The sequence below is a fragment of the Musa acuminata genome, chromosome BXJ1-8 (assembly GCF_036884655.1).
Source record: "Musa acuminata AAA Group cultivar baxijiao chromosome BXJ1-8, Cavendish_Baxijiao_AAA, whole genome shotgun sequence".
Taxonomy (NCBI): domain Eukaryota; kingdom Viridiplantae; phylum Streptophyta; class Magnoliopsida; order Zingiberales; family Musaceae; genus Musa; species Musa acuminata.
This window is the reverse complement of record NC_088334.1, coordinates 50,840,800-50,865,289: the sequence shown is the minus strand read 5'-3', so window position 1 is coordinate 50,865,289 and position 24,490 is coordinate 50,840,800. Positions and strand designations below refer to the sequence as shown.

The window sequence follows — 24,490 nt, the reverse complement described above, 5'->3', positions numbered from 1 at the left end:
TGGTCCAGCGAGTCGGTTCGTTCCGGTTTCTCGCATTCGAGGAATGCGAGTCGGTGAGACCGTATCTCAGTTTTCCTCTTCCCGTCTTCCAGAAGAAGCTGCCGCGGGCGATCGATGGCGGATGGGGGAGGCGACTAAGTAGAGGGAGCAGCGTCCCGCCCGTTAAGATAAGAGAAATCCGTCCTTTCCCAGTTGATTGCATGCCAAGGTTGACTCGGTGCGCGCGCGTCTCCATCTGTTAGTTCCTTTCCCTTTTCCTCCCTGTCTTCCGAAACGAACAGCGGACGGGCGGAGGAAGGGGGTCATTAAGTAGAGGGAGGAGCGTCTCTCTTGTGAGGAGGAGAGCCCAGCGCCCGATAATTACCCTTCGGAGCCCTAGAAACCGCCCGAGGAGGACCAGCAGGAGGGATGGCGGAGAGGCAGCTGATCGTGGCGGTGGAAGGGACGGCGGCGCTTGGCCCGTACTGGCAGACCATCCTCTCCGATTACCTCGACAAGATCATCAGGTCGGTTCCCCGAACTCGTGATCCCTCTTTTTCTTCTCGGTTTCTTGAAGTTAGATCGTTGTTCTTGGATTCTGTGATGGGGTTTGATTGTATTATCGTTTGTGGTGTCTCGTTGCTTGTTTGAACTAGAATCCTGGTTTCAATGACCCTGTAATATTACGATTCGATCGATTGTCATCGTTGAAAATACTCATACAAGGGCAGGGTGTTTGTATTTTAGTGGCTTCATAACATCTGTGATCAAACTTTTCATCTCTTAACTACTTAAGTAGGGTTTTTGGTTTTGCCAAAGAACCGATGAACATTTAAAGAATTGATGGAATGCCTATTGATTCTTTTCTAGGTACCACTCTCGTGGCAAAGATATATCACACGAGCAATGTGTAATAATTTCACATGATGAGTAACGAATGGTTATGCCAACAATTTCAGACCACATATCCGGATATTTTTCCTTGAAAGTTGCACCAATCAATCTGAAGCAATAGCTTCCTGGAAATAAGGCTCTGTAAATGTATCAGTCCGAATGTAGATATTGGGGAATCGTTTGAAATCTTGCCTAAATTTTAAACTCTGAGGATTAGAATTTTAAACAAGAATTCATTTTATGTTGTGCTTATGAACCATATATTAGGTAATATAATATTTAGATGTCAAGAATCGTGTAAGATCAAGAGTAAAAAATCAGGAAGGATTTTGGCATTTATAGAGGAATTCTGATACAGAAAAGTGAATGTAACAAGAAAACAAGATGAAATACCAATTAAGAGAATGTATCTAGATAACAAGTATTGATTGTATGTATCAACTGGTTCAACACTTTACTGATAGTAGTAGTTTACTGACCATTTGACAATATGAAGACAATATTTCTTTTCTCATTTGTATACCAAGGTATATTCTACTCTATGGATGTACTGTACTCATCTGCACATTGGTTTGTGTTTGGGTTGGATCGTTTTTTTACAAGATTTTGGAAGAGATGATTAGAGTTTGTGAAGAACAAAGAAAGGAATAGAAAGGAAAAGGATAAGAAAATGAGTATCAGATCGGAAAATATCTCTAATGGGGCAAAATGTATATTTTTGGTACTTAAATATTATTGATGGTAATTACAATTCATTTATATGTTTTTTTCGGTTTTATTTCTTTTAATAAGCACTTGTGTTGTGCACCTTGCCTCATACCTTGCACTAGTCTTGAAGAAATCTTCGTGCCTTTATCTGCTCCAAGGCTTTAAAAACTTTGGTTTATTGTGTCATGTTCTTATGGTTATATCACTGTCATTACAATTTTCAACTCCTTTGTTGAACTAACTTGTTTTATGAATTGGTAATTGGTTAGTGTTCACAGGTTATTATGACTTTTAATTAAGAATGATAACATGTTATGGGACTTTTTTAGGTACTATTATGGAAATGAGATGACTGGGCAGGTAACTTCTGAATCCAATAGAAATTTAGATCCATTGAAATTTAAAAGCTATCATGATTTTATTTATCTTATGATTATGACAGTATTCTACTTTTTTGTGGTTTAACTTTCTAGTTTCTTTGATAATAATACTTTTTGAGCTTGGCATTTTCAGCTATCATAGATCAATTTTATTTTCTACCCGAGCGTTCTTAACCATTGTCCTGCTTGTGTGATATATTTGTAAATTACACAAAATCATTATTCTCATTCCAGTAGCAGAGATGCATCGTATTGGAGATTTACAGTCATTTTTTTTCCCAATGATACTTAAAAAGTCATGAAGACTTGGAATCTTCTTCTAGTAGATATTTGTATAAACAATGTAACCATATTTTGTTATTTGGGAATTGATCCAAATATTTGAATGACCCCTGTGATGGATACTCCAAAGCAGATTTGTAGAGAAGAATATCTAAAATAAACTGTTGCTAGTTAGTATAATAATTTATGTGAAATAACCTCAAACATGCTAAAATGACCGAAGGTAGAATGAAAAGATATACTTGTGTGTTCACAATAATACAATCACCAAATATAGATAACTATCATCAATTTTCACTGTAAAAAATAAGAGTAATACATGCTGATTTTGTCTGTGGCTAGCTGTATGTATCAGCACACTTGTGTGGTATTGATATGATGCCCTGTTCCAAGGTGTGTTGTTGAATGGAAAACACTTTGATTTTGTGTGGGGGATTGACCAAAAATCTTGGGTAGGTGTAGGCAAATTGGTTTGACAAGGGGGCTTTGGGTCAATCTAAATCGGATGCCAAGGGAGCTAAATAGGATGATTGGAAATATTAGAACCATAATCAATGTTTGCTATACTGCCTGAAACAGTATGGTACCGGCAGTATGTATTGGTCTGGGCATGGGCCGATATGCAGACGACCTTGTTTCGGGCGATCCAATTAAATTAATAAAAATTCAAAGAAATGGTGGGGCCTTGTCCAAATCAACATTAAAAAGGAAAAAATAGATTAGGGCTCACGTTTCTCATGTAAGATGCTATCGCCTAGCCGTCGCTACTTCGCCACTACTCCTTCGACACTTCCTCACCGTTGTCGCTACCACTTTGACAAAGTTGTTGTCTTGCCGTCGCTGCTTTGCAGGTACGCTGCCGCTTCTCTTTTCCTCTGCTTCTTTATTGTTCTTCCTTCACTTTTTCCTCCTTTTCCTTCCTCCGTCCACCTCTGTTCCTCCATTGCCCCTTCCACTTCTTCCTCTTTTTCTTCCTTGCCAAACCACCGGTATGCATCAGTGTATCATGTATTGGTACACCGGTACAAAGCGATACATACCGTTCCAACAAATTTCCGAAATGGGTCTAGTACCCGAAAAGGCAATCCTCGACCATAATATTCTTATTTCTTGAATATATTAAACCATTACTTCCCATGTTGAAAGTAATTATATGTATAGTTATTTCACACTTATGTTTATACTTATGTTTGCCTTCGATTTATACTTATGTTTATCATACAATTGCTTTAATATGTTTTTCTATAATGTATAATGTATGAGAATATATTTTACTTATGCACATTGTTATACATTTTCCAGTTAATAGCTTGTGATTTGAGGTTTCAATGTGAGCATCTTTTATCTTTTTTGTTTTCTTGGATGGAGGATTGGCTGGGTAAAGTATTTCAGGTTTTAGCTAGTTGTTGTTCTTTGAAGTGTTGTGCATTCTCATCTTTCACCATCTTGCATCCTCATTCATTCATCTATTGTTCATATTTTCTTTAGATCAGCTGCATATATTACTTCTTCCTTTTTTGTGCCCCATCTCTTATCATTTAGGATACGAATATAAGTACCGCTAGTCCTGTCTGTTGGTATCTGTTGAAGTTGTACTGGAGGAATTTATTTTATTAGAATTGAAGCATGTGACTGAACTGAAGCATGGAGTAATTATCTGTTGAAGTTGTAGGAGGATTCTTGCATTCTCTTTTGCCCAATTTGAGCATCCATATGCTTGTTTCATATTCTGTTTAATATCTGTTGCTTGTGCATTATATAAAAAACATATTTCCTGTTTTGATAGTTATTTTGACCAGTGACCACACTGGTCTGTTTTATTTTATTTTAATGCTTTTTCCTATGCTTGCCTAGTATCAAATGCTGTAGTTGTTCACAATGAAGCCTGAATCACATGTGAAATAAAGTCCTAGACAATTATGTTTTCTGGTTGCAAGTTATCTACAACTTCGTCATTATTGGATGTAATACCAGGACAGAGAACAACTATTTATGACTTAATTAGATGCAACACAACACTTATGATTTCTATTGACTATGAGATTTGTCAGGTGTAACATCAGATTCTTGTGACCAGTTAATTACCCTGCTTCTTTTGATTTACTTATTTACAGAAGCTAAATGGAGCAAATCCTGAGCTTGCTTTGGTTGTATTCAATACTCATGGGCCTTATAGTGGTATGATTTCTATATTCATTCACATTTTATTGCTAGTGATTTCTGAGAATAGTTTAGTGCAATCATTTTGGTGTTTTCTTGTTTTAATTGAGAGCAAGATGAGATCGATGCTTTCTTAACAAAATAAATATATTATCGTTTCTTGAACCTCGTAGATAATTGATAGAAGAAGACTTGCCTATCAAGGTATTTTCTAATTTGAGAAAGAGAAAAAACCTCCTGAGAGAAAACAAGAGAGAAAATTTACTATTCTATCACTCATTATTGGAATAAAAATTACCAATCTTAAATATAGCCTCAAAGCTATACAATCACATATATTGTATTCTACTTAGAGGTTATGTGAGGGGGAAAAAAACCATTTTTGCTGATATCATCTTCCCTAAAAATACCATGGAAACAGACTTTAGAATGCTTTAAATATGGCTTTTAATTGTTAAATGACATGCCTAACGTATTTACCCAAAAATTAAACTTAGTACGAGGAGAATTTACCTCAGCCGGTGGCTGTTATACTATATTCTAGCAATACTTTGAGGCAAGGTTTGTAATTTTGTGTATTGGTACTGTACCGGTTACGGTTTGGACTAGTATGGTAGCGTTCCATAGCCAGTGTATTGGGTGTTTGTACGTTTGTAGGTATCGAAAAAATCTTAAAGAGCTGAAAAATAACAAAACAGAAACTGCTCAGTATAGAGCCTGTAGGGCCCTGTACCGAGCAGTGCTGACCCTGTACCATGTGTACTGAGTGGTAGAAGACCTGTACCAGCCGATATAGGTCTGGTACTGGGCATATCACCCGGTTTACACTGTTTGTACACCAATAACATGTCAGACTGGAATATGCTGCTCACACCGTACCACATGGTATTGCAAATCTTGCATTAAGGTAGCTTAGTGCTTCTAGTTCCTACAGTCAAATAGGACTAATTAGTTGTATGGCATGATCTAACTTTTTGGGGAATGGTGTTAAGAAAGTTCAAATGAGTGTTTGACCAAATGAATTTAAAGAGCTTCCTTTGTGGCATTTATCTTATACCTTATATTATTTATATGGAATCTCTTTTGACCCGAAAAAGAAAGAATTTTTTAATCCTAGATTCAAATTGTACTGTTAAATCTAAGTTCAGAACTTCCTGTTACAGCTTTTGTTGTGGATCGTAGTGGTTGGACGAAAGATCTGGATGTTTTCCTTCAGTGGTTGTCAGCAATGCGTTTTACTGGTGGTGGTTTCACTGAAGCTGCAATTGCTGAAGGTCTTTCTGAAGCATTAATGGTATGAGTTAAGCTCTATCTTTGCTATATAATATTAAATTTAGTTCTTAAAATGTTGGTATTCTAGACCTTGATGCTTATAGTAATATGCAATCTTCTTTTAAAAATTATACACAGATTAGGACACAAGATAATTGCTAAAATATTCCAACTTCCTAGGAATCATGATGAGAATATCTGGAAATAGCAGACAATAGAAAGACCTAAACAATAAAAAATGGAGTTGACCTGAGCAATAAATATACACAAAGTATAACCTGTTTCATTATGGATTGTAATATTGCTTTTGTTACATTTTATCTTTGGTTAAGTTTTCTGGCAAAGCATGCTGCAGGTGGTGCTTGTTGTGCCTATAAACTCATATGCGTATTGGGGTTTATGCAAGGTAATGGGATTGGGCACTTTTAATACGTCTAAAATCTGTTAACTCTTGGAGGGATTGGTTGGTTAAGTTGGTTGGAATTCTTTTCCCAAGACTACCCACCCAAAACTGGACTTAATTAGAACACTCGGCTAGTGTATCTTATTATATATAATATACCACGTGATGTTGTTGCCTCCTGTCATGTGCTCAGGCAAGTTATCAACTTTATCTGTTTGTCAACCAGTGGGTTGTGCATTGTGCCATGCATGTAAAGTGCAATATCATGAACAATAATGAGGTACACACTTCTGTATCAAGCCACTTTTGCCCTCACTAGCAATGCATGGTGGTATTGCAACTTACGCCCATGATTTTAATGCGTTCCACTCTGGAATTAGGGTTTCTTTTTATTTAAATTTCTTTTGTTATTTGAGTGGTGTCTATGCATCTGCCACCTTTTCTATTATTGTCATAATGCGGTTTTTGTATCTTCTGAAATCATTTCCAATATCAGATGTTTTCAGCTGCTTCAAACGTAACCGACAATCATCAAAATCATGAGACACAGAAACATTGTATTCTTGTTGCTGCAAGCAATCCCCACCCTTTACCCACTCCTGTATATCGGCCTCCTGTTCCAGCTTCAGAGCACAAGGAGACTGGCGAAGTACAAACAGAAAATGGTCTTGCAGATGCTCAGACTGTCGCAAAATCGTTTGGTCAGGTGATAAGGAATACTTTTACAAGCTATTCTGTTGTGTTTCTAGAAATAATGTTTATAGTGCTATTATGTTGATCTTTGCTGTTGTTCTTTCTGCAGTGTTTTGTCTCATTGTCAGTGATTTCACCTAAGCAACTACCAAATTTGAGAGAAATATATAATGCGGTATTGCTGTTGTACCATTGCAAACTATACACTTCTTATTTCTAGTCAATAACATGCTTCTCTGATGTGAATTTACTGCAAAGTCTTTGCACATATATAAGAATTAGATATAGTTTGCACTTTGCAATATCAGCCAATTCCAATATGGTGTGCCTGAACCACATTGGTACTGTTTAAGATTGATCGGAATATGGTTTATTTCATGGTTCTCCTTAACGGTCTGTACCAATATACTGATCAATTATCGGTCGGTGCATACCAAATTGTACCTAGTTGTCCCATGCTTTTGAAATAAAAGATACATGCTAATCATCCTGATTGGAGACACGTGCTAATATAGTATGTGGTTTAGTATGTATTTCCAAGTAAAAGATACATGTTAATAATGATTAGCATGTGCCATCTTTTCTCTCTCTTTGTCTCTATTTTTCTGCGCTCAATGCCTTGTGATGTTTGCCTCTCGCATGCTACTCCTTGGTTGCCACCATTGGCTTGAATGCTCCTCTTCACTATCTCCTCTTATCCTCCTCCCCTCCCCTTTTTATGGTATCGTAGCTTGTATAGGTGTACCATGTGCCCTATGGTGGTATAAAATTGATCTAGCCAACAAATGGTACAAGCCTGATATTCAAGATTTTAAATCATGATTACTAAAATTTTCAGTATTTAATTAAAAAATTAGTTACCTATAATTTTTTTCAATCTTACTTCTACTTAGTTAAAAATATTTAGTTCTCCATAACTCAAGGTTCAAATTAATTTTATTTTGAACTTTCATTGATAAAACAGTTTTATTAGTGAGTGATATACACCACAAAGTTTATATTGTATATGACTAGTAAATTCATCTATTGCCAACGTGAGGAGGAGGGCTTAAACTTTATCCTTTATGTAATCCAATATAACAATAACAAAGTCGTAATATTCTAAATATTTGGGATCGACTATATGGATCTTTAGTGGTCATTGAGTCTTGGAAAATGTCATATTCTTAGATTAACTAAGAGTCTAAGAAAGTCTCCATCTATCTATCTTCGTACTACTACTAGGAAATATGTTATATCTTCTAATCACAACATCTATGTATCTCCTTAGCACATGTCCGTGAGATTTACAATTAATCTCAAATTCCATAGACTCTCTTTGAATATTTTTTTTCTTTATTCATCTTTGCATTGCCTATACTTCACTTGTCTATTAATTAGATAACAATCTGGGCTTTATGGCGGTTTATTGCTATTTTAAAACTACATATACATAACAATTTTTTAATATATTTAAGTTAATATCTTTGAAAAAAAATGTCTTTGTAAGTTATTTTAAAATCATTTTAGATGAATTATTATCCATTATTATTATTATGTTCATACAATTTTTGATCTTTGATGTCAAAATTACAGTCTCTTTCTTTAGATATATTCTATGAAATGTGCAAACATTATCCTTGGACTTTGTTGCCAGCAAGTTCACAACGTGAAGTTGTCCTACTCGTCTTTTGCCTTTTTGGTTACTGGAAATAACTACTGACTCTGTCATCCCTGAAGTCAACCCTAATTTAAAAGTTTCAGCTAGTGGGCAGTTTATCACTGTAGCTTAAAACAGCAAATGGGTGCCCATTTTCAAGCACTATCAGTGCTGTTCAGCTGCTGAAAACGTTAGCCATGTCCAGTGCACTTCTGACATACTGGCCCCTGAAAATTTTAGCCCTCTGTCTTGTGGTTCTTAGTTTATACTTTCTGTTTCCCACATACATATATGTATGGATGTACTGAAACATGCTTTCTCTTCTAATTTCTCAACCATAGGTTTTTGTTAGCTATTCAATACTTCTAATGACCTGCAACAAAGATTTGCAATCAATTATTTCTTTTTTCCACTTTAATTGAATAGGTTGTTTTATTCTTCTGCAGTTCTGTTTACATTTAAAAAGCAATTTTTATATCACAATTTGTTCGAGTTGCTTTACTGTTCTCCAAGTTGTTACTCTCCATTCTCCAATTCTTTCGGTGGTTCTATTGCATATTGCCACCTTTTTTAAGTCATGCAACTCATGCTGTTCCCTTATGTGATATCTCATTTTGACCTCTGTTTGCTGTTTTTCCATAAATCATCTTATATAAACTTCCAATGTTATTTACAGTGGTTGGTCGATTAGAAAGCAATTGTTGTTTTGCAGGGAAAGAGAAATCCTCGTGCTTTAGATCCATCTGTGGATCATGTCAGAAATCCTCAGTATCTAGTGTTACTGTCTGAGAACTTTAAGGAGGCTTGTGCTGCTCTAAGCCGTCCTTCAATGCCAAACTTGACACATAATCAGGGCATCTCAAATCAAGGAATTGTGAAGTTAGATGGGGCTTCTGCTGCTCCTATTTCAGGACCACCTGCAACTTCGAATCCTTCAGGTTATTTTAAATTGGATGATGTGTGACATTCAATGGATTTCACTATCTAAACAACTTTTGCTAATTTGAAAAATTCTTTATTAGATACTTTATACAATCATGTTGGTTTGTGTTCTCCTGCAGCCTTAAGATAATCTTTTTTCTACAGGAGACAAAGTGTTAGGACATTCTGTTTCTCTTGTATGAATTGTTGTGTTAGTAGACTGATTGTAACAAGAGAAGACAATTAATGGTTGTCAAACAAAGTAGAAGTAAAATTTTGAGGGCAGAAAGATGAGAGAATAGAATTTTTCATATAGCTTCCAGACATTCTTGCATTCTGTTTGGTATCATTTTGTTAAAAAATTCAACATTTTTGGTTGTAATTTTTAATAAGGATTGGATAGTCAGTGTTGCGGGGACCAATTTTCTAAAATATAATCATTTCTTAAAGCAAGAAGTAAAAAATTTTCACTTCCACAAACTCTGGAAATTATGGAAGTGGCAGGAGTTCAAGTTGCCAGACCTTTTCCTGCATCATGGCACTTTGCTTGTCATTAGCAAAGGCCTATTACTACTTTGAAAAACAGCTCTAATGTTTCAAAATACCATTATACACGGAGTTGAACTTTGCAGTTCAATCTGTGTTGTTCATTGATAATTCCACACCAACATGATATGCATACCTTATGTGGCCTTGTGAGACATACCATGCATGTGTTTTTGTTTATGGATGAATATTTGTCCTGCCTATGTCTATAACTTTGAGCTAGAGATAACATCATGATCATTGCCCTATGCTCCAATCACTATGGGGTTGGTTTTAGACCGTAGGTTATCTTGAAGTTTAACACCCTTAGGTTAGTCCTATATTTGAAGCGGAAGATTTGAATTGGCTTACAAGGGCTTGATGAGTCTACTATAATTAACATGACATTTTAGATAAGTTATTCAGGCTTAACAAGGGCCACTTATCCCATGTGAAGGTACCTTACTTGCCTCAATTTAAGGCTCTTAGGCCTTGCCTCCCCTAGCCTGAGCACCTTGGTGAGCACTTTGGTGACTTGCTTGATTGGAATCATATTGAGCAATGGTAATGTGCTTTTTCATGTTGTTTGCTTCTTGTTGGACCATAGTCTGACTTATACCTCATTTAGAATATTTGAATTAGCTATTATGGAATGTTAACCATTTTGTGTTGTATCCTAGCTGAGCTAGTGACAATCATTTTGTTAGGAGCCTGGTAACTGTGCATGGGAAAGTGAAGTTACTTTCATATGATATAAGGGCACCTTCAATTGTTTCTAGTAGTAATATAAATGCTAGTAGTAATAATATAATAATATATTCGTGTATGCATAGGTAAGCTCTTTAGGTAGCAAGCTTAAATTCAAGACAAATATTCATGGGAAATCCATCCATACATTGTGTCTCAGACTTAACTAGTTTTGCCTAAGTCGTGTGGCACCCTTTCGTATCCGTTTGCAAAAGGTCAGTCTCCTCGAAACTTCTATGGTCCTTTAAGGACCTACAAAAGAAAAGACGGGTTAGATAAAACATTTAACTCAACATCCACAAGCAGTCATTTTAGTAAACACTTGATGGACAATGCAAATTGCAAATGTAGACTTCACAATCTTTAAACGGTTGCACGACAAAGGGTCCAAGGTGATTCGTCGCATCCAAAAGTCTCCACAAGTACTCACATGACACTGCTGCGAAAGAAGGTATCGAACTAGCTCTATACACTATCCCGAAAGCCCATTTAGCCATGTGCCACCCGGGTAGCTCCTGAGTGCTGTGCTAGCTGACACTCCGCACCATTCTGAGGAGCTAGAAAACCTTGTAAAATGGCTACTTGGATGGTCTATTTCTAAACAGTTTTGCCTCTACGAGATTACTGCACACAACCTGTGTTTACAAGCCTGAAACGACCACAAAAAACAACCAAAATGGGGTTGCTAAACCTACTGCAAGCTCTCTACATGCTGTGCAAAGCATGAACAAAACCGAAATACACAGACATACACGTGTATTATATCGAACACCTTATTAATAGCTTTGTCCGTGATATTCTCCCCCACTTAGTTCTTCGATGTCCTCGTCGAAACCTTTGCGGACGCTGCATCTTCTCTCATTTGCTAAATCTTCAATCTTCTGCTCCAGTTGCAATGCCCTATTGGCTCCCAACTGCACTCTACTGTTGCTTTTGAGTAGTTGAATTTTGATCCACCATGTTGTTTCAACTTGCTAATGATTTTGACTTTGGTGTGGGGTCGGTCGAGTTGCGCTGATCCTTGTTGGTTTATGCGGATCCTTCAGATGAAGGAAAAGACCTATCTTGTTATGCGCTAATCTCTTAAACGTCTCATACCGCTTGAATTGGGTGGATGCCTGTTGGAACTTTAACGAGCATCACCTTGCAAACTTTAAACTTTTTGGGGTATTTCCTCCGTAAAATTATCCATCGATTCCTCTTCTACTTAGTTGCCACCTCTAAGTAAGTTCGCATCACTTTCGCTTTTAATTGACATTCTGTTGGGAAATGAAGCGAACAGTCTACTCTCGATAGCACCTGTTGGGAAATGAAGCGAACAGTCTATTCTCGACAGCACCGATCATCTTTGGTGAGGATTTGACAACTGTTGTCTTCCACTAAGTTTCTTCGAAGGGTCTTTGAACCTATGCAGAGCTTCTCTACTGGATAAATAAGAGAACTAAGTAACTCAGATTCGTTTATTCTCTCGAGTTGAGAAGGCAAAGGTTACTCGACTTCGTCCGTTTCTTCGAGGGTTGTACTCCATGCATCGAGCTGGTTACTAGCCTTTGTTTGCTCTTTGCTCATACTTACAAAGCTTTCGCCCCGACTTGGAGCAAGTCTCCAATAGTTTTGGTCGCCTTTGGGATTGTATCGTTTTCTTCATCATCTCTGCTGCTTACTCCTATAAGTAGAAAAGGTATAGCATCGTGTATGACCTACTTCGTGCCTTGGCCGAGCACTCATGCATCGACCCGAAGTTTTTCATTTCCGATTATTTTGATGAGAAGTCCATTAACACCGATATTACGAAGTTCCTTGGCCTCTGCCCTTCAACTTTGTCTCGGTACTTGGAGTTTGCCTTTGCATTCTCCACCTCCTCGGCCCCTTTCACGATTAAGCGCTCTCCCACCATGAGAGCAAGGGATCGATGACTCCACAGAAGTCCCACCTCTGTGTTACCATGGCATTGTCATGCCCATGGCTCTACTATTCATTGCCTCGCATTTGCATCTCTTTCTTCACGATTAGTAGATTTGCCTCTATAACACTTTGGCACTCCTTTGAGTCCATCTCTATTCTAACCGGTGCTTAGTTTTGGGTAAGTGAGTCCTCTTACCGTGTCATCACTTCCTCCCTCTTTTTGTTCACATGCTTCAACACCTTTGTGTTTTCCGAGCAGTTCTTCCTGGTCGATGGAGAAACAGATTATAACTCTCATGCATGAGCTTCACCATCATGCTGTAGGGCATGTTCCGATTCTGTTCTCCTTTGCTTTTTCAGTGGTAATGTTTGTTTACTCGGCTTTATCCTTTGACTTGTTGGACTCCCTTAAACGAATATGAGCTCTAGAATAGTCTAACTCTCTAGAACCTCTGTATGATCAAGCCCACCGCCACCCCCCATGGAACTCACTGGTACTTGCACTCGAAATTTTCCCTCAGTGGTACACAACTCCCATATGCTGATGACCAAGGCTTTTATCTGATGCAAAATTCGATGCACGTACGGAATACTTGCCTCTGTGGTACTATGACATTCACTCCTTGAATCTATAGCCATTTGTCGTCATGTTGTTCACCGAACTAGAGCTCACAATAGCTCCCGATCATACCTTCGTATGATCAAGCCCCTCGTTGGACTTCTCCCGGTGTCGCATTGCCTCAAATTGTTCCACTACGATCCACTATACCATGATGCCTCCTGATGACATCTCCATTGCATTTTGATCTGTGTGATGAACTTGGATTGCGATCTCTTCATGTATGACCTCTATTAGCATATTGCAGGGTCTCCACCACCTTCGATTGTGTTCGCTCCTTTAGCAATCGACCTTCATCCACCTGCTCTCGGGTCACACCCAAACGAAGCACAGCTCTAAGACAGTCCGTCGCCTAGCAGCTCTCGAAGTCCACCGACTTTGTTAAAGTTGGTGCGCCATTGTTTGAATCCTTGGCCTTTGCTCTCCCCCTAACACAATCTTCGTTGCGCACCACTTCCTTCACGGTAACTCAAATGGTAGTATCGTAGCATATTCTTCAAGAGTATTTGCCTCTACGTCCTCTTGCCCCGTGCCAAGGCCTTTTGACGCTAACTTTGCTTCCGCAAGAAGAGTCGTCTTAGTTCCTTCGTCAAATGTTTCACTGAGATAAGGTGCACGTGCCTCGAAGATCCCTTCGACTTTTGACACCATACAGGTTGAGTTTGCTCCATCAGAATAAGGGACCCATAGAATGACATGATCCTGCTCTTGCCTCTACAAGAGTTAATGTCCTTGATCTTTGTCCAAGGAAAGCTTCGTGCCTTTGTTTCATGTTTCGTCTTCTATGTTGACTCCCTTCATGCCACTTGGACACTTCACTAAGTTTCACCTAAGTAACTCTACTCCTCAATTTACATTGAGTTGATGGTGGATCTTGCACCCACCATTTCATGGGTCAGTCCTCTATTGGATCCGATCTCCACATTGACTCTACATGTGCTTTCGTTTGGTGTTGCCTTGGATCACTTCTCACTTGATCTCGCAATGTCTCTACCAACACATTACGTCATGCGAGATCGTGCGATGATTTCTTGTCGCTCGCTCGGTCAATTGAGCTTTGTTGAGTTGTTGTCTTGAGGTACCCCTCCTCAACATGCGTGGTCCGTTGCACATGATTCTCTCTCTGGAGAACCGAGACTTATCTCTCCTGGATATCTGTCCCGTTGTAGCAACTTCTCTCTTTGCATCATTCCCTTTGGAAGTTTCGAAGGATACTATCCTCTTGGAGTACTCTGCCTTGTTGAACAAACTGTATATAGTTCTGTCCCCACGAATGCACTTGCTAGATTACGACTCTTCGCCCATACAGCTCTTGCTATGCCTCTCAAGGCCTAGCAACATGTTGAACTCGTTGCACACTTCAACCTCCTACGAACGTATCCTTCCATACTGAAGAAAAAGTTTCAATGCTCCATGGCGTCGAGTTTCGGTCGCCTTGGGATGGCCACGAACAATCCATCATCCGCATACAAGCCTTTGCATGAGTATCGAATTCTTCGAGTTAGCAATTCCTCTCACCACTATGAGTTTCGTATAACTTTTTCGGTCGCTGAGCAACCCATCCCAACTTGCACGGTCTCATCCTTTGACAAGCACCCTGCTTGCCTTAATCACTATCAAGTTTGGTTGCCAACGTTGAGCAGTAGCTCGAACTCAGCCATCCCAATCTTTATGCGCTACATGTACTTCCCAGCTCACTTATCCTCGTGGTGCCTCTCGCGTGAAAGGTTGGCTATTCTTCTGAATACTAATCTCGGATGCCCACTCCTCTAAACGACTCATTTCCTTACATCTCAACGTTTGTTTCCCCTAAACGGTCGGGCGTGTTGACTGCCCTTAACGTAGCCCCTCTAGGTCCCCCACATTTGGATGCCAATTGTTTTTAAGTGCGCTTATCTTGCTTTGATACTGATACCATCTGTCACGAGCTTAGCTGGTTTTGCCTATGTCATGCGGCACACTTGTGTATTCGTCCGTAAAGGGTTAGCCTTCCTGAAACCTCTTATGGTCCCTTAAGGACCTACAAAAGAGAAGAGTTAAAGAAAGCATTTAACTCAGGATTCACCAGCAGTCATTTCCGCAAATACTTGATAGACAATACAAATTACAAACGTAGACTTTGCAAGCTCTGAACGGTCGCACGACAAAGGGTCCAAGGTAGCTCGCCGCGACCAAAAATCATCACAAGTGCCCACATGGCACTACTGCGGAACAAGGCACGAACCAGTCCTAGACACTACCCTAAGGGCCCATCTAGCCATGTGCCACTCATGTAGCTCCTGGGTGCTATGCTGGCAGACACTCTGCACCATTCTATGGAGCTAGAAAACCCCTAAAATGACTGTTTGGATGGTCTGTTTCTGGACAGTTTTGCCTCTGCGTGATGATTGCATACAACCTATATTTACAAGCTTAAAACGGTCACAAAAGCCAACCAAAACGGGGTTGTCAAATCTACTGCAATCCCTCTACATGCCGTGCAAAGCATGAATAAAACCAAAAGACATGAACATACACGAGCATTACATCGAACACTCTATTTATAACTTTGTCCGTGACAATTGGTTACACCACTTTTAGTTGAAATGCATGAAGGTTAAAAAATTATTTTAAGATATGAAATAATTGATGGATTGTTGGTTAATATGAAGTAAGAACTGATGATAAGCTTTGATAATGTCTTGTTCTTAAAGAGTAAAATCAAGAGATAGCACCAATCTCTGTATGTGCACAATTATCCTATTGTTTTCTTTATTTATCCTTAACGATATATATTTTCCAGTTGAGCTTTATGATAACTTGCATGTTATGTTTGTTATATCTTGCAAAAGCTCAACTGTGTAGGAATACAGTTACACGTTGATCACTATTTCATTTTAGAAAAAAAGTTAAAATTGTTAAAATTTTTGTTCTTAATTTATTGTCAATCTAGTAATGGCTGACATTTTGTGTATTCTTTTCATAGTTAATGGCTCAATGATGAACCGCCAACCAATAACTGTCGGAAGTATCCCCACAGCAACTGTAAAAGTGGTAGGAGTCTTTAGTAGTTCCATGGTTGAAGCTCTTTCATGATATGATGTTTCTTACTTAATGGAGTAAGTGTTACCATTATTATCTTTCAGGAGCCCACAACTGTTTCTTCCATGGTATCTGGACCTGCTTTTTCGCATCTACCATCAGTTGCTAATGTTGCGTCTCAAGGAATATCCAGTCTACAAAATTCTTCGCCATCTAGTTCTCAGGAAATGAATGCTAGTATTGACACCACACAGGAGATTAAACCATTAGTGAATCCTATATCACAATCATCACGTCCTGCAGTTCCAGCTCCAGCAAATGTTAGCATTCTAAATAATCTTTCCCAACATCGCCAAGTGATGACCTCTGCCTCTATAGCAGGAGGGAGCTCTATTGGACTTCCAACAATGGGTGGAACACCTATGGCAGTGCACATGTCAAATATGATATCTAGTGGAATGTCATCATCTGCTTTAACAGGCATTTCTTCAGTCCCTGTATCAGGGGCACTGATGACTACATCGCAAGTTGCACAAAATACAACACTTGGTTCACTCGCATCAGCTACTTCAAATTTATCTGGAAACTCAAACATTGGCATTTCATCAACACTGAATAATCTTCAGGGAAATATACCAGTAGGTCAGTCAGTATCTAATGTTGGACAGGGAACTTTGGGCTCAGGTGCACAGATTGGCCAAGGTGGAATGACCATAAACCAAAACATGATGAACAATCTTGTTCCCAGTGGTGTCTCCTCTGGACCTGGAACCATGATTCCAACACCAGGAATGACTCAACAATCTGGGGTACATTCTCTTGGAGTCGCCAATAATTCTGCAATTAACATGTCATTGACCCAACATGCCCCTGGTATTCAACAATCCCAGTCCAAATATCTTAAAATTTGGGAGGTATGCTTTTTCTAGTCCTTCCATTGATTAATAATACGCTGGAAAATTGGATAGCATCTTTAGCAAGTTAAGTCATAGGAGCATTTTGGAGGCAAATGGCTAAGTTGTGGAAAATTTTGTTCCAGTGGAACTTTATATATTTTAAGTTAACTAGTTGATGGCATATGTTTTTGTAATTTATTCTCGTTTGAAGTTTACATGTGTTGAAAATGAAGCGTCACAGTTAACATTTTATTTTTGATCATGTATACTGTTAGGTATCGTGGTCCAATATGTCAAAAAAAATCCGTAAATTATGGCATGTGATGGCATTATATATGTGCGTTACTTATTTTTTGCAAGGTGTCATGAACTTTTATCACATTGTGCTTTCCTTTTGTTCAACTTTCTTGGTACTATAGCCAAATAATTAGTGTATTAGTTGATGCTTAAGTTAAGCTACACCTTTAACACATAATTATCATCTTAAATGTTACTTGTGTTCAAAGTTTGCTGTCAATCTTGTATGTTGTCATTAATATGTTACTATGTGGATTGACATATTTCTGAATCTAGATTTGTTTTGATTTGCTTAGGGATCATTGTCTGGACAGAGACAAGGGCAACCTGTCTTTATTTGTAAACTTGAAGTAAGTTGTTGGGTTCACCAAATTCAGAACTCTTATTTGCAACACTTTCATTCTAACCATGGTTTTTGACACTCCGGTATACTAACTATACTAGCCATACCATATTGGTTTGATACCATAATGGTATACAGGTGTACTGACTGTATGAATTGGTTTTGACATATAAAATGATGTTTAAGTATTTATTTTCTTATTGTTGTGCAGCGTGGTGCTGTACCATACTGATTGGCTTGTACATATCTAATAATATTCTGCTACAGGTAGCAGTCTGGTTTTTTTATGACTGTGCTTGTAATTAAGTTGTTCTAGATGAATAATATTAAGTCAAGTTGCTGGAGGATTAGTTACTGCTTAAAGTATAATTTGCTGAAAAAATTTTAAAAGGCGATGATTATTATTTTTAGCTACATATGGCTTTGTTAATTTTTAATATTTTTCTTATTTGTGTGCTTAGGGTATTGTATACCAACTTGTGCATATCAGTCTGATAAAATTCTGGTGTGGGTACTGGCCAGTATTCAAAAACTCTCTTGTAATTGTTGTAAACTTGTCCTGAACAAGTAGTAATCCAGTTAAATAACTGGAGGCTCAGTTAATGCCAAAGCTACTGTTTGCAGTTACCTTTTAAATGGTGATGAGACTTGGTTTACAGCTACATATGGCTTAATCTTTTGCCTTCTCTATTTATTGTTTTTTGCTGGTAATGAAACTACATAATTCAGGATAGTAGGCAATCCAACTTTAGTTTTGTTTCTTTTTAGTTGAGTCTTAACTTATAGGATCAATTAAAGTTTCATCAGGGCCTGAGATTCAAGTTGGCATAATGAATTTTTATGTATTTTCAGTGAAATTTTTGCTATTACTTGTCATTTTATTTATTGTTTCTGCGATAACTCTATGGTACAAACATATGTTGTACGAGATCCTGTGATGTACACAAGGTTGAACAAAGTATGATCACATATGACATATCCACAGGAAGTCATAATTCAAATACATGGTGTGGATGTTATCACATCAAATTCTCCTATCAGAGTGCATAAATTAAAAATATCTAACTAATCACATAGATACATTGAGTTCTGACATGATACATTTTGACTTGACAGTAGAGGCACCATACATGTGATAGGATACATGCTACATCATAGAGGTTGTGCATATTAGGATGCCTTGGACACCTATTTGCCTATGTATGGCATGCCCTTGGCATCATGTCATGTTATGTTGTCAATCCTTACGCTCAATTATTGTGGTCAACATGGGTGGATATCTAGCCCAACCATTTTATGCTCCCAGTACCATCTAAAATTACCACAAGAAATTGCAAGTTTTATGAAAATTTATACTGGCCTTACATGAATTAACTTGATTGTGTAATTAGTTGGGTTATACATAAAATAACATGACATCATTTGTCTTGTGAATACCAGTACACCAGAATATATTACTCAGAAAACAAAAAAGAAGAGGTGAGAAAGAAAAGGGCAAAATGAGGAAGAGGATAAGATTAGTTTTTTCTTGTCTTTTCATTTGGTACCACATCCCAGTTATGATTTTGAGTTCATACCTCCATTTGCAGCATGTTCTTTAGAGGTTTGGATGAAAAGCATGCCCTACACCCCATATTTGGTACCTTTTAGCGTTTTAAGGTGGCAACTGTTTAGTACTTTGATCTTCTTCTAGAATTTGGTTGTAATAATGAGGTTTTGGGATTTTTATATTTCAGTTGAATCTTTAACTTGTCATATCCAGTTGAGGCTCAAACAGGACAAAGCATGTCAAACTCTATCTTCTATATGGCTAAAAGATCTGAAAAGTAGGTTTTTCATTGGTCCATAGTGTATTAATAGTACCATCTGACTGTGCCATGTTATTTTATTATAAAAAGCAAGTGTTTGGAATTAATTCATTACGAACCTTTTCATGCAGTTTTTGTATGTGCATCAACCTTTTTATATGTCTAGTTGGTTGCATATTGATTGTTGTGTAATTTGTACATTCCAGGGATATAGGAGTCAATCAGCCTCAGACTCGTAAGTTTTATGAGCTTTCTTTTGCTTTTTGCCATTTTAGATAGGAAGCTCTTGTTGATGGATCTCAACTTTGACCCGATTATATAGTCTTGCCAAGCTAATTAGTTTTTTGCCAGCAACATGATTAGAGATGAAAGAGTCTTGAATGATATCTGCCCAATTCATTTTTTTATCTGATTTGAGAAGAATATGGTTGCATATACGTTTCTCTTGCATGCTCATAGTTGTTTTAAGATTTAAGTATCTTGTACCTTCCAAATAAGGATGGGAATATGGTTTTAGTTCTTTATGCATTCAGATTGCTAAATGTATATCAAAGTACTTAATTTACATATTTTAATCTAAGAGATGCCCTTTCTGCATGTAGAATATTATTGCATTTTCTTTTATTTCAATTTTTTGTATTTCTTTATGTTTGTCATCATCAAGAAATGCCGCTGATAGGAGTTAGTAAGTACCTTCTACAGTGATATATTTGATATATGTAAATTTACATCTAAATCCGCCATAAATCCAATTCAAATACATATATGCATCCATGACAAACAGATATGGTTGCAAAATCAGATGTTTGTTTGGTCTCTGCATTCAAATTTGTATATGCTGACAAAAAGTGGATTGTAGAATCTAAGAGGAGTACATACACATTTATATGGACAAAATAGATTGTAGTAGTATCTAAACTTTTGATGCTAGGTTGTTCGTGCTTTCAGTGTGTGCATACATGCACATTGTGTGTTACTATCTACCATCAAAGTCTAAACTCCTTGGTTCCTTCAAATAACTGATGAGAATGTTTTTATGATGCTTATATTAGCACATGTTATATAATTAATTCTTAGAAAGTTTCGTTCTTGAATTATAATGAAACTTGAAATGCATACTGTGGTGGTGTATTTATGGTCTTGAATCTAGTTATGGCAAATGTTAAGTGCTGATGTTTTATGAATTCTAATGATTTGATTTCATGGCATAAAACACGTTAGTCTAACATTGCTTCTGTCCAATTACAGGCTAGCAGCAGATTGGCCAATGACGATGCAAATTGTCCGTCTCATTGCCCAAGAGCATATGAATAACAAGTCATATATCAACTTTCTGCATTTATTAAACATCATAATGTTTCTTGATAAAAATTCTTCCATGGTTTTCATGTTGGTAGATTAAACTTCGTGTTTTCTTGTTTTACTTCCAATACAGGCAATATGTTGGTAAGGCAGACTTTTTAGTATTTCGAACACTAAATCAGCATGGATTTCTTGGGCAGCTGCAAGAAAAGAAACTTGTAAGTCATGGACTAATACACTTTTAATCTTCTCTTGTAAATTAGCATGGACCTCTTCAGTGTAATATATTTTTACATCAATCATCCAGAGTATAGATGGATGCCTCTTTCCCTTACTGAAGGTTCATGGTCAAAATTGTATTTGTAGCTAACTTTTCTCATGAGTGAAGATTTACTTTTTGTGGTATGGAAGCATGCTGATCTGTTTATGCACAGTATGTACTATGCAACAAGAAAATAATTCAAAATTTTGTTTCTATGGAGAAATGCTCCCTACTCTTCTAATTGGTACTTGGTATTGGGGTTTTAAATTTTGCTTAGACTGGTATGCATTGCATGGTATTTAAGATTGGTATGCATTGGAGGCAGAACATGGACTAGTGCTTTTTGCATGATCCGAATCGTAATTAGATTACCATTTAATAACCTGTAGAAACATGTTCCAGTTTGATATTTTTTTAGTTAAAGGGCAACTTTAGGTTTTCTAATACCCTTACCCGCCTCCACCACCCCTTCCTTCTCTCTCTCTCTCATCTTGGCAGATCCTTGCCTTGTGTTGCCCACTGCCGCTGGACCGGTGGTAATGCTCAGCCTCATCTTCCTCGTCTGCCCTTCACGATGCTGATCTATATGCCGTTACTGTGTTGGTATGTATTGGACCATAACAGCCCGGTCAAGGGATATGGGTATGGTTACTGAAATTTTAAACCCTTTGGCATATCTTGGCATGACACCTATTATTCCATTCTGTGTTACATGGGGAAATTTCTCAACCAATTAATTAGATCCTTCTTATGTAACCTGGTGGTCTGCCGTATTTCTGATATCCAACTTAGGACTTCAGTCTATTTGCCTCACCATCTCAACCTTCACTCCACTTCTCAAGCTTACTCTCAAAAATTCAATTTGCTAAATTTACCATCATACTTTCTTCTTGCCAAGTGGCTGTTGATTGGATGTGACCAATATCCCTTTTTGTAGAACTTCAATTAAACCTTTTCATACTCAAAGCTCCAATCATATCTCTGCAATGTGGTTCATTTCAAGTCAATTTTAAGAGAACTCGTAAAAGGTTTGTGGCACTTGGTACACTAAATGATTTCTTTGTTGTAAACTTCACTAAGGAGGCAGTATGCGGCCTTCCTATGGACCTCTTATCAAGCACAGGTCCTACATTGATATTTCCTTTTTCATCTTATGCTTAGCAAGGAAACTTATGGTTGCCTCGAAGTAGTTCCTGCCTTCGATGTTTGTTTTTAAAGAAGTATGTTAGATCTTTTGCATCGCTCTTGGATCATAATAGATTAACTGGACCTTTTGGACCAGTAGAGACATATATCTTAAGCATTAGATTCTCTGACAGGTCTTGTGTTTTTTCTAGACATATGATCTATTCATAGGAACTGTTCCTTCCCAAAATGTATATCGTATTGCTGATGTTACTTTGGGAGCTTCTCATTCCAATCTTTTGTCTGAATCCTTGTGCATCCTAATTTTGTGGTATTTATTTCACTATCTTGGTGCCTCATCCTCTTGCTGAATGAGGCAATTTAATATTATATGGAAAGGTTTGGGATCATTAAAATATTGTTGTCTGTGTATCAGAAAATTATTCTGCATTGCTTTTCGTTTATATAGATTTCTATCATTTAAATGATATTCCTTTATTGCTGATCATCATGTATTTTGGCTGTTTCTTTCTTCTAGTTGATTTTGTCTGATACAGTTTGTCAACTACTTGAACAGAAGCCTCTCCCTTTAAAGCCGTAAGACAATGTAATTGACCTTCTCTCGATCTTGCATCGGCATGAGTTTCATGCATTAGACGTACCTGACAGATCATTAGTTAATTATTGATATTTGCCTCAAAAAGAACTACTTAACCATGATTGCTGACCTTGTCTGGGGTGCAAATTAATCTTTGTTTAGATATTCATTACAGTAAGTGGTTAGGGAATTTAATGAGGTTTTGAGCATGATTCTTTTTAGAACTATCATAATTGGGGAAAAGAAAAAGGTTGGACCCTTAGATTGGTATTTATCGGTCTGATCAAGAACCATCACCTTGGTCACCTGGACTACATTAAAACTGTGGTTCTTTAATTTTTAATATCTTCAGCCTGCTGCTGACAACCATAGCAGCTGTCAAAACAGATGGCCTCCCCAGCCCCCTCTCCTCCTTTCTCTCTTTTCCTCCTCCTCCTCCTCCCCTCTTCTTTCCCTCTTTCTCTGTGGTCCGTACTGACCAGTAACACCGTTATGTATAAGACCTACACTGGTCTGGAGATGGTTTGGATAGAACTTGATTTGCTTGTTGTCATTAGTTGATGTGGATGCAATATAAGTTTGCTCAAACTAATGGTTTAGCCATATGGATATATTAGAAATTCAAGCAACTAAATATGGAGATCTTCTTCTACTATGGTTTATCACGTACTATGACAGATCCAGTTAACTATGTGAATAAGTGTGTCAAAACTAATGTCCTATGTGATAAACTTTGCAGTGTGCAGTCATCCAGTTACCTTCACAAACATTGCTTCTCTCTGTCTCAGACAAAGCTGGCCGTCTAATTGGCATGCTGTTCCCTGGGGTATATTCCATGATTTTGTAGACAGTGTTATGGTTGCTATACTCTGTATATGTAGCTCTACTACTAAGATCATTTCTTTTTCTTCCAGGATATGGTAGTATTCAAGCCGCAAGTCTCTAGTCAACAGCAACAGCTTCAGCAGCATCAACAACAACAACTTCAGCAGCAACAGCAGCAGCTTCAGCAGCAACAGCAGCTTCAGCAGCAGCAGCAGCAGCAGCTTCAGCAGCAACAGCTTCAGCCACAGTCGCAATCACATTCGCTTCTCCAACAGCAGGCACAACAGCATCAGCATATGCAACCACAACAGTTGCAGCAGCAATCGCAGCCCCAGCAGCAGCAGCAGCAGCAGCAACAACAACAACAGCAGCAAATGGTTGGCACGGGAATGGGTCAGACATTTATCCAAGGGCATGGCAGGTCTCAAATTATGACGCAGGGCAAGTTATCCCAAGCAGGGCCAACCAACATGCCTGGAGGGGCATTTTTACCTTAAAACACACGAATATTTGTCTTCATGCTTTAATTGTCAGGTCTGCTTTGTTTCTCTGTGTACCACGACGACGATGATTGTATCACGACTTACCACATGCTTCCTTCTTTCAAATGTAGAACTCATCGTATGTTCAATGTGTACATAAAGACACCACGACTGTGGAGACATGAACCCAAGCAGTCAGATAATTCTCAGCATCTGGAGTTTAAAATACCATCTCTTTCTTCCTTTGCTGCCTGGACATTCATCCATCACCTTCAACATCCATGTCTTATCATAGTTTCCAGAACCAGAAGGTAGAAAGAGACCTAAATAGATATCATGTTTCAGATATTACAGCTTCTTGTTGTTCTCAACCAAAGAATATTCTTACGACTTTCAGAATTTTG

At 37.9% G+C, this 24,490-nt stretch overlaps 1 protein-coding gene across 2 annotated transcripts; it reads left to right on the top strand.

Annotated features, from left to right (window-relative positions):
• The first annotated feature begins 66 nt into the window (after positions 1-66).
• LOC103995751 (mediator of RNA polymerase II transcription subunit 25) lies at positions 67-24,328 on the top strand. Of its 2 annotated transcripts, XM_009416434.3 has the most exons (15): positions 67-506; positions 1,911-1,941; positions 4,358-4,421; positions 5,567-5,697; positions 6,575-6,784; positions 6,881-6,946; positions 9,123-9,348; positions 16,093-16,160; positions 16,253-17,062; positions 17,638-17,691; positions 19,699-19,727; positions 20,741-20,809; positions 20,928-21,012; positions 23,519-23,605; positions 23,694-24,328. In XM_009416434.3, the coding sequence occupies exons 1-15, from the start codon at positions 409-411 to the stop codon at positions 24,099-24,101; spliced, it is 2,436 nt and encodes an 811-aa protein (XP_009414709.2). In that variant the 5' UTR covers positions 67-408; the 3' UTR covers positions 24,102-24,328. The 2 variants fall into 2 exon arrangements, with proteins under 2 accessions (XP_009414709.2, XP_064936970.1); XM_065080898.1 differs by lacking the exon at positions 6,881-6,946 and having other exon boundaries at positions 273-506.
• Positions 24,329-24,490: the final 162 nt, after the last annotated feature.

Coding starts and splice junctions, on each gene's coding strand:
- LOC103995751 (XM_009416434.3), top strand. CDS start 409: ATGGCGGAGAGGCAGCTGATCGTGGCGGTGGAAGGGACGGCGGCGCTT. Junction 6,785..6,880: donor TCGCAAAATCGTTTGGTCAG/GTGATAAGGAAT, acceptor TTCTTTCTGCAG/TGTTTTGTCTCATTGTCAGT. Junction 20,810..20,927: donor CAAGAGCATATGAATAACAA/GTCATATATCAA, acceptor CTTCCAATACAG/GCAATATGTTGGTAAGGCAG.